Source organism: Natator depressus, chromosome 5 (genome assembly GCF_965152275.1).
Source record: "Natator depressus isolate rNatDep1 chromosome 5, rNatDep2.hap1, whole genome shotgun sequence".
In the NCBI taxonomy this organism is placed as follows: Eukaryota; Metazoa; Chordata; order Testudines; family Cheloniidae; genus Natator; species Natator depressus.
In genome coordinates, this window is record NC_134238.1 from 2,461,260 (window position 1) to 2,470,759 (window position 9,500).

General features: G+C 63.6%; 1 protein-coding gene across 2 annotated transcripts; it reads left to right on the forward strand.

The window, feature by feature from the left end:
• The first annotated feature begins 934 nt into the window (after nucleotides 1-934).
• Nucleotides 935-8,711, forward strand: STOML2 (stomatin like 2). 2 transcript variants are annotated; one of them, XM_074952241.1, is made up of 10 exons: nucleotides 935-1,053; nucleotides 1,573-1,725; nucleotides 2,671-2,770; nucleotides 3,073-3,131; nucleotides 3,866-3,967; nucleotides 4,914-5,048; nucleotides 5,961-6,105; nucleotides 6,582-6,661; nucleotides 7,456-7,584; nucleotides 8,368-8,711. In XM_074952241.1, exons 2-10 carry the CDS (start codon nucleotides 1,642-1,644, stop codon nucleotides 8,497-8,499), a joined length of 966 nt encoding a protein of 321 aa, XP_074808342.1. In that variant the 5' UTR covers nucleotides 935-1,053; nucleotides 1,573-1,641; the 3' UTR covers nucleotides 8,500-8,711. The 2 variants fall into 2 exon arrangements, with proteins under 2 accessions (XP_074808342.1, XP_074808341.1); XM_074952240.1 differs by lacking the exon at nucleotides 935-1,053 and adding an exon at nucleotides 1,182-1,282.
• Nucleotides 8,712-9,500: the final 789 nt, after the last annotated feature.

Sequence of the window (9,500 nt, forward strand, 5' to 3'; positions counted from 1 at the left end):
GCAAACTTTCTGGCCCGAGGGTCACATCTGGGAATAGAAATTGTATAGCGAGCCATGAATGCTCACAACTTTGGGGTTGGGATGTGGCAGGGGGTGAGGGCTCTGGTTGTGGGCTCCGGGGTGGGGCCAGAAATGAGAAGTGCAAAGTTCGGGAGGGGGCTCCAGGCGGGAGAGTAGGGTGCAAGGGGAGGGTGAGGGCTCTGGCTGGGGGGTGCGGGCTCTGGGGTGGGGCTGAGGATGAGGGGTTTGGCGTGTAGGAGGGTGCTCCAGGCTGGAACCGAGAGGGCGGGAGGGGGATCAGGGCTGGGGCAGGGGGTTGGGGCACGGGAAGAGGCTCAGGGCTGCAGGCTCCAGGCAGCGTTTATCTCACACAGCTCCTGGAAGCAGTGGCCGTGTCCCCCGATCCGGCTCCTAGGCGGAGCCATGGCCAGGCGGCTCTGCGTGCTGCCCTGCCCACAGGCGCTGCCCCTGCAGCTCCCGTTGGCTGAAGCTGCCGGCCCATGGGAGCTGCGGGGGTGGCGCGCTGAGGGGAGCCCCCTGGCCGCCCCTACGCATAGGAGCCGGAGAGGGGCCACGCTGCGGCCTTGGGGAGCTGCGTGGAGCAGCCCCGAACCCTGCTCCCCGGCTGCAGGGGGCCAGCCCCAGCCCCGCGGCCCAGCGGGAGCTCGAGGGCCGGATTCAAACGGCCGGATCCGGCCCACGGGCCGTAGCTCGCCCCCACCCCTGCTCCCGCCAGAGGGGCGGGGCCGGGGACCTCCAGGGCTCGGGCATCCGGGGCCCCGCGCCGGCCTGTGGTGAAAGCCCCGCGGGGGGGCGGGGCAGCTGAGGCCTGGCCCCGCCCCGCAGCCAGTCAGGAATCGGACCCAGGCGTCCCGGCCCCGCCCCCTCTCCTCGGCTGCCCCGGGCGCCGTCCTGCCCCTGCCCACGCAGGCTCCGGGGGACGCCGGAGGAGCCGGAACGCTGGGTGGGGAGCAGCCATCGCGGCCGACCGGAACCGGAAGACTGAGGGTGTCTCACCCGGCTGGAGGGACGCTCTGTCCCGACAACTCGCTGGTGACAGCGCTCCGGGCGGGGCGAGCCGTGGGGGACGCTCTGGCCCTGCGCCTCCCTGGTCCTGGGCGGGAGGGAGTGTTTCCGGGGGGAAGGGTTTCGGCAGGGGAACCGCGCGGCCGGAAGTGTTCCCGGCGGAGCGGGAGGGGTCGGACCGGCTGCACACACCCGCTTCCGGCTGGGCGCGATGCTGGGGCGGGCGGCGCGCGGGGCCGGGCGGCTCCTGTTGGAGGTGCGAGGCCGAGGCCGAGGCCTGGGGAGGGGCGGGACCGGCTGCCCCGGGACGCGCATGGAGCCCGTCCCTCCCCCCCTGGCCCCGGCGTTTGGGACAGGAAGTGGAGGGAGCGTAGGGAGAGTCATGTGGGCTGGCATCGACACCCCCCCACCCCCGAGGGGCTCGCGCTGCCCGCCGGGGCTCCCCTGGGCTGCGTCCCCGTTGTGGGGGGGGCGGGGCTGGGGCGGGGGGGGGAGCACTTATTGCCCAGTCATGGCCTGGCTTGACTCTTCCCCTTCTCTCCCCAGAGCTCCCGGCGGCCGGGGCCCAGGGCATGGCTGGCCCCAGCCCCACAGCGATGCTCCTCCAGTCTGCCCATGAACACCATGGTGCTCTTCGTGCCCCAGCAGGAGGCCTGGGTGGTGGAGCGAATGGGCAGATTTCACCGCATCCTGGAGCCCGTAAGGAGCCTCCTCGCCCGCTGAAGTCTGAGCGCGGGGCCCCGTGTGCAGTATCAGAGGGAAGAGCCAGAGCAAAAGGGAGTGTGCTGCCAGCTCACGTTCCCTTGCATCACTCCTGCGCTGTGTGCTCCTCCTCTTGCTGGCATGTGGGAGCTGGGCTGACTCCCCTACCTGTCGCCTCAGCCAGCAGTGGCTGCAGACACAGCGGGTTCCTCTTCCGGGGGAGAGGGAAGAAATTCCTGCCACTGCTCCCCAGTGCTCCCACCCACCTGTTATGATGGGCCCGGGTGGGGAGTGCAAGTAGGTCTCTGAGATGGGGTGGGGGAGGGTTACAGCAGAAAGATCATAGCAGCTCCACCAAAGGTACAAAGTGAACACCCCCCCCCCCCACGTTCCTGAGGGTGAGAGGTGATAAAAGCTTCAAATTGAATGTACTTGGTCTATGTTTTTCCTTGCTGAGTGCACCTGCCCTTCTGGGGTCTCCTGGTCCTCCTGCCCTGGCTGGATAGTGGGAGTGTGGGAGCTCCATGTGGGGTGCGTTCTTGGCCAGAGAGAGATTTCCCTTGCAGAGCGTGCTCGACTGTTTGTCGTCCCTGTGCCATTCCAAGCTCTCTCTCTGTGGTAATCTCACCAGTCACCAGCTGGTGGCGCTGCAGGCACAAAGAATGATGCTGTTGGGAGGATAGGGAACACAGGCATCTAAGGTGGGAGGTGGAAGCAGCTGGGAAGCTGAAGGCCCTGAGTGTGTAGAGCGAGTCCATGGCACCCCCCTGGGGCTACCACTGCACCAGCGTGCGCTCAGGTTGCCCACGCAGTAGTCTCCAGCCTTGCTGTCCAGTTGGTGGGAGCTGACCCAGCATCCTGCTGTGCTCCCCAACTTAGTGCCCTCTGCTCTGGGGCCAGGATGCTGGGCTTTCTCTGCAGCTTTCCCTGCTCTCCTCCCAGGGTTTGAATTTCCTCATTCCACTGCTGGATCGGATCCGCTACGTACAGAGCCTCAAGGAAATCGTCATCAATGTCCCGGAGCAGTCGGCCGTCACGCTGGGTGAGGAGGAGCTCGTCTGCCCTGCTTCCCCCTTCCCAGCCCCCTGTTTGCACCCCAGGGGGCGGGGCAGCAGCTGGGGGTGGGAGCCTTGTGGGCTCCTTGGCGAGTACATGCAGATCTGCCCCGGGGACCTGGACTTGGCCTAATTTGTAGCGCTTTGGAAATGGGAAGTGGCTTATCCCTGTGCGCCCCTGCCTGATCCATCTCTCTTTACTGGGGCAGGCTGCAAATGCCACTTTCTTCCTGCAGGATCCAGGAAGATGCTGCCCTGTTGACAGGAATGTTCTCCTTTTCCCTCGCAGATAATGTCACCCTGCAGATAGATGGTGTCCTGTACCTGCGGATCATGGACCCCTATAAGGTACCAGCGGGGCTCAGTGTGGCCGTGGAGATGCGAGGCAGCCACCTCCCACTGTGTAGGCATCTGCTACTGCTCCCTGCTCTACACAGCTGGCAGCTGCTCGTGCAGAAAAACTGGGGGTGGGGGGATATCTGTAATCACTGGAAGGACCAAGGCGTGGAGCAGTCCTGGAGGGAGAGGCTGGGAGGTCACCTCCTCATTGTCCCAGCCTGGCCTCTGCTCCTGAGCATGGAGGAGCTTGGCCCTGCAGCCCCCAGCTGCCTTGGTGTAGAGGGAAGAAGCTGAACATGCTGCTCTTCCCCCCTCGTCATCCTCTCATTCCGTGGGATCTTGGCCTGGCCTCCAGGAGCTCCCTGGATGAGACTTCGTGCCCCAGAGCAGTGGGGGTGGTTCAGATCTGTGTCCCAGCCCCGCCGGAAACACCAGCCACTCTCACTGTCAGGGACTTGATGCTGATACTCCAGTCTGGGCCCTGTCTCTGAAGGATCCTGGTGCAGACATTGGCTCTGGGGGCTGGACTCTGTCTGGCCTCGAAGGTGAGTGTCTCTGTTGTTGCACTAGGTCCAGCAGAAAGGCCCTGCCCCAGGGGAGCGACTGTCTGAACTGGCCACTCTGGGGAGAGCTCCACCCCACTGACCAATGAGGGAGGGGGCTGGCAGCAACCTAAGTGGCTGCTGGGCTGGCAGGATTCTTGGGTGCTGAGTCTGATCATGGTCTCTGCTCCCCCTTTCCAGGCCAGTTATGGGGTGGAGGACCCCGAGTACGCGGTGACCCAGCTGGCCCAGACCACCATGAGATCTGAGCTGGGCAAAATCTCCCTGGACAAAGTCTTCCGGGTAAGTTATGGGCTGGGGCTGGATTGTGCTGCTCGGCTCCTGAGCCTTACAGGGTCTACCCTTGGATGATGTCTTCAGTGCACTGCTGTGAGCGCCCCCTGCTGGCCTGCAGGGCTGCGGTGCTGTGACTGTTGGGTCTGGGGGGCAGTGTTTGTTCTCAGAGGTATTTTGCCAGCTGAGGGGCGTGGGGGCAGGGAATCCAGCGCTTGAGGAGTCAAGAAGGCGCTGACAGCAGCAGCACCTCTGGGTGCCAGGGGCACTGGAAGTGACGGGGTCCCCCCAGCCAGACGTTACCTCTTCAAATAGCCAAACTGCCTCAGCTCAGGGCACTTCCTGGGCCTCTCCCAGCGAGGCACCAAACCCCAGGAAGGGTCCCAGCCTCACATGTCCCTGTTTAACTGGAGTGACTCTTGCTGCCATGAGTGCCGGACGCAGGGTCGGGAGTGGCCCCCCCTGGATCTCACACCAAGGAGATTGGTAGCTCGCGCCACTCTCACTGTGGTGCGAACCCCTGGGTGACGGATGCTCTGTGCCAGGACCCGGCTGGCTTGGCCTCCTGCGTGTTGAGAGCAGCTCCTGTTGGTGGCAGTTCTGTGACTGGCTGTGTCCTGCCTCACAGAGCTGGAGATGTGGGCTGAGGGGAGACATGTCCCTGTGAATGGCTGTCCCGTGTGAGCCGGGCTGAGTTTGTCTGGCTGCTGCTCCTGTTGTCAGGGTTGCTGTTGTGGCCTGGGTGCCTGCACTACCGCAGTCCTTGCGCTGATGACAAGGGTGGGGGCAGTCGGTTCTGCTCTATGGCCACAGGGCCATGGTTCTGGCAAGTGGGTCCTCCAGGGCTGGATTTGGCCCCTCCCCTCCTAAGGGGCAGGGCCTTGCTGTTTCTCTGCCCCCTTGTTCTGAGTTGAGCCCGTCTCACTGCACTCCTGGGTTTTTGTGCCTTCTCCAGGAGCGGGAGTCCCTCAATGCCTGCATCGTGGATGCCATCAACCAGGCCTCGGACTACTGGGGCATCCGGTGCCTGCGCTACGAGATCAAGGACATCCACGTGCCTCCCCGGGTGAAGGAATCCATGCAGATGCAGGTCAGCCGATAGCCTGGCCACCCCCTGCACTCTCCACGTGCAGGGAGGGCTGGGTGGGTGCCGATCTCTGGTTTTAGTCCCAGTCCCTGTGGGCTCCCCTCCTCCAGAGCTGGGTTGGCTGCACGGGCCGTGAACGCTGCCTGGGTAGGCCAGTACCTGGGGTGAGCACAGGGCAGGGACCCGCAGCTCAGAAGTCCCATCCCCCCCACTCTCCAGCAGACCGAGCAGGGCGCCCCGTCCCCAGGGATTTTGGGCAAGAAGGGGAGAAGTGCAGGTGTCTGCGGCTGAGGACACTGAGCGTGGTCACTTTGCACCCAGAGCGGCCGGGCCACATGGTACCACGGTGCTCCTTTGGCTGCTGCCTTCAGGACCTGCCAGCGCCCCCTTCACGCAAAGGGCTGGTGCCAGGCTGAGAGAGTCTCCAGATGCTCAGGCTCTAAGGGGGCAGCAGAGAGGGCTGAGGGCCTCCCACTGAGAGCGCCTGGTTTGCAGTCCAAGGGTGTGGATGCAGAGATTCGGCAGGAGTTCCTGCTGGCTGGGCTGGGGCGTAAGAGGGGAGCTGGGTAGCCAGGTCCAGAGCGAGCCACGTAGGGTTGGTGGGCTCCCAGATGAGGAGGAGGCAGTCAGTGCTTTCTTTTGGAGCTGGTGTAAGCTGCTTCCTGTGGGTGAGAGCTTCAGCTCTTCTCAGGGATGGCCCCATGGCGTGAGCAGTGCTCTCACGCAGCCTGGAGCAGGCCCAGCCCTTCCTGGGGCTCGCTTGGTGTCTAGCAGGATGTCTTAACCCCTTGTGAGCAGCGTGCCCCTGCCTGGAGGAGATGAAGGTGCCCCCTGCTCTTGCCCCTCCCTTTGTCCCCTAGAGGAGGGGTGATCTGTGGGGTGGCTGCAGCATCCCCCTTGGTGCTTCGGTTCCAGGTGGAGGCCGAGAGACGGAAACGCGCCACAGTGCTGGAGTCAGAGGGGACCAGGGAATCTGACATCAACGTGGCAGAGGGGCGGAAGCAGGCCCAGATCCTGGCCTCCGAGGCTGAGAGGGCCGAACAGATCAACAAAGCTGCTGGTAATGCACTGGAGCATGGTGGAGCGCTGGGGTGGGGCTGGGTCCGGGGCTGTCCGTGCTGCAGAGAGCTGGTCCCTCCCTGGGGGCATCAGGCCACTCACTCGAGTGACAGCAGTAGGCGATCCTCCTGCCAGCCCTGCAGAACTAGGTCCCGCGCTGAGCGGGAGCCGTGGGGTATTTAACTGCCCTCCGGGCCGGGAGACCCTGGTGTGACTGTGGGTGTGGTGCGGACTAGCACTGTGGGGCTGCAGTCCGAGCTGCTGTGGGCTAGCTGGGGGGAGGCACGCTGGGAGGGAGGCTTCCTGCTGCCTTCAGCCTCCAGGCTTGTGGCAGAGCACGAAGCTCTCCTGGTACAGAGCAGCCTCAGCCACGTGGCAGCGATCCCTGGAGCGTCGCAGGAGCTTGCCCGCTTCCCTTTCCCTGCTGCTTCTCTCCGCTCCCTCCCCTGACCCCTGCTCTCCTACGTTTCTGCCCAGGGGAGGCCAATGCCATGCTGGCCAAGGCCAAGGCCAAAGCAGAAGCTATTCGGCTCCTGGCTGATGCTTTGACGCAGCAGGTGAGTGCCCGTTGCTAGGGAGGCCGAGGCTCTGCCTGTGTCCAGGTGCCAGGCCCTTGCTCTCCGTTGGTGTCGAGGCTAGGTGTTGGGGGACTCTCCTCCGCAGGGGACACGTAAAGGAGAGCAGCAGCCTTTCCTCCTGACCCCGCAGCCGAGAGGCTTTCCCAGCATGCACTGGGCTGAGTGCGTTACCCACGAGTGAGCCACACAGCTCACCCCAAGCCTCAGCCTGTGGAGCCCCCACTCCGGAGCCTGTCACTGCCACGGTCACAGACCAGTGGCCATGGGGAGGACAGTGCGTGGGGTCTGCAGGGGAGACCCGCTGCCGGAGGGGTCACCACAGGGCTTGGTGGCAGTGCCTGGAGGCTGCACTGCCATCGCCCTGCCCCACAGAGGACTGCAGCTTCCTGCTCCCCTTCAGCACACTGGGGACCCTCCTGCTCCCTTTCCCCTCCCTGAGGAGATCCCACCTCCCAAGCCCTCCCCTCCCAGGAGACCTTCTGGCTCCTGCTGCTGTGTGCCCCTGCCCAGCCGTGGGGGAGAGGGGGTGCCTCGGCAGGGAGCGGGGGAGTTGGTTACAGCCCATTGGGATCCCCCTAAAGATTATTAGCTGGCTTCCTGTTTTCAGACTCATCCCCAGAATTTCCTAACCCTAATCCAGAGCCCCACCGTTTCCCAGATGTGGCCACTGACCCTTCCCTTGCTCCGTGGGGTGCAAGGGTTCAGCGTCCGGCTGGGGGCAGCAGCTCCCATTGTGCTGTGTGCACAGTGTGACCCTCTCCATCCCTCTCCAGAACGGCAACGCAGCTGCCTCCCTGGCTGTGGCGGAGCAGTACGTGAGCGCCTTCTCCCAGCTGGCCAAGGACTCCAACACCATCCTGCTGCCCTCCAACACCGGGGACGTCACCAGCATGGTCACGCAGGTCGGCACAGGGCAGCGCTGCCTAACAGCCTGCTGGGCCCATGCGTCGCAGCAGAGAACCCAGCAGCTACAGAGCCGAAGGGGGGAAGGAGGGAAATTGCCCCGGGGGCAGGGCTGGGAATTTGTCCTTGTGAATTTACTAACGCTCTGACATGAATGCTCCTGGGTGGGGAATTTGCCATGGGACCTGACAGAGCTGTGGTCCCTGCCAAGGCAGCTTGTGGCCAGGCACAGGAGAAGGGAACCCAGCTGTCTGCTCTGGGGTTGGCCAGGCCAGAGACAGTGCCTTCCATGGAGACCTGGGCAAGGCAAGGTCCGAGCTCCCCACTGGGTTCCACGCTGTTCCCTTGGGGTGGGAGTTACTGTCGCCCTTGTCCATCCCTGGGCCAGGCCGGGGGGGGGGTGGTCAGATCACCTTGGCACAGGGAGCCCTGGGTGTGGGGGGGTGTCAGCCCTCCAGAGCTGCCTTTCCTAGTGTTGAGAAGTAGCCCAGCAAACCTTGGGGAGTGAGCAGGGGCTGGTGGTGACTCCCGACATGGGCCGTTCTCACCTGGTCTGCCCTGCGACACCCCCTGTGCTGTCCCTGCCTCGGCCCCTGCCGTGGCCGAGCTCTGAGCAGGGCAGCCCCTACTGAGCCCTGTTCTGTCGAAGGCCTTGGAGCAAGGGCCCCCGGCTGCAGGTGTCTTCTGGCCCGCCTGCACCCTGCCGTGCCAGAGTCCTCCATTGCAGAGTCTTGCTGTGTCCACAGCAACCGCTGGGTCTCCCTTCCTTCCCCTTTCCCCAGGCCCTGGGCATCTACAGCGCCCTGACCAAACCGCAAGCTGCGAAGAGCCCGGAAGCGACCGCACCAGCCCTCGAGGTCCCCAAGCACCCCCCCACAGAGCTGCCTGAGGCGGATCAGGTGAATTCCAGCTAGCGGAGGAGCCTGGAAGACATGGATCACTGTGAACAAACTGCTGCGGCAGCACCTGTCGTGGAGCGTGGCACCTCTGCTCCTGCCACGGTGGGAGCCCTGCAGGGCACCTGCTGGGGCAGTCACGCCCTGCTACCCTCCCAGATCAGACTCTCTCCGCTCTCTTTTGGTTCTTATTTGTATTTGGATTTAATCATGTAATAAAGGAGATAGCACCAGAACCGCAGCGCGTGTCCTTGGCCCTGCGTGCCGGCGGGGGTGGCAGCTCCTCTGTGCCTGGGAGGGTCGGTGACATAGGACTGGACAGATGGGATGAGACCCGGGGCCCAGTCTCCTGTCTCCACCAGTGCCTGGCACCAGCTGCTGCTGTGGAAGGTGCGAGAGCCCCTCTCAGGGGCAGTTCTGGGACAACCTGTCTTCAGGGGAGTCTCCTCCCAGAAGTTAGGATGGTTTGAAGCCAGAAACAGATTTTTATATCCCACTTCCAATTAACACTCTTAATACTTTCCTAACTCTGGCTATGGGCACTCACAGAACTGTCCCAGCCCTCTTTGAATCTTAAGTTCTGAGTGACATCATGCAGCAATGAGTTCCGCAGGCTAATTACACGCTGGGTAGGAAAGGTGTCTTTTCATGGTTTCAGAGTTTGCTGCTGCAGTGGCCTGGCTAGGCTAGGCAAGGCTGCGAGGAAAGGCAGGGGCAAACCAAGACAAAAGGGACAATTTCCAGTTGTTAGAACTTTATAAGGGAAACCCAAAAATGGTGGTAGAAGCTTAGCTGCAGGGCATCAGGCCAAACACATGGTCTCCCTGGCCTGGCAAGCTTGAATTGCCGCAGCATTGCCTTTCCCTGCTGCGGGGGGTAGACGGAGTTCTGCGCAGGGGCCTGCATGTGTGGCTGGCATGAGTCTGAGGCCCTGCATGGCCGCGACTCCCCGGCGGCTCTCCGAAGCGTTGCCCTTTTACCCAGCAGCAGTCGTGTAATGTGCCATGGCAGGCGGGTGT

What these genes read in the sequence shown, in the direction of transcription:
- STOML2 (XM_074952240.1), top strand. Translation starts at nt 1,238, where the DNA reads ATGCTGGGGCGGGCGGCGCGCGGGGCCGGGCGGCTCCTGTTGGAG. An exon ending in TTCACCGCATCCTGGAGCCC is followed by an intron (nt 1,726 to 2,670) that starts GTAAGGAGCCTC and finishes CTCTCCTCCCAG; the next exon opens with GGTTTGAATTTCCTCATTCC. An exon ending in GCAGTCGGCCGTCACGCTGG is followed by an intron (nt 2,771 to 3,072) that starts GTGAGGAGGAGC and finishes TTTCCCTCGCAG; the next exon opens with ATAATGTCACCCTGCAGATA.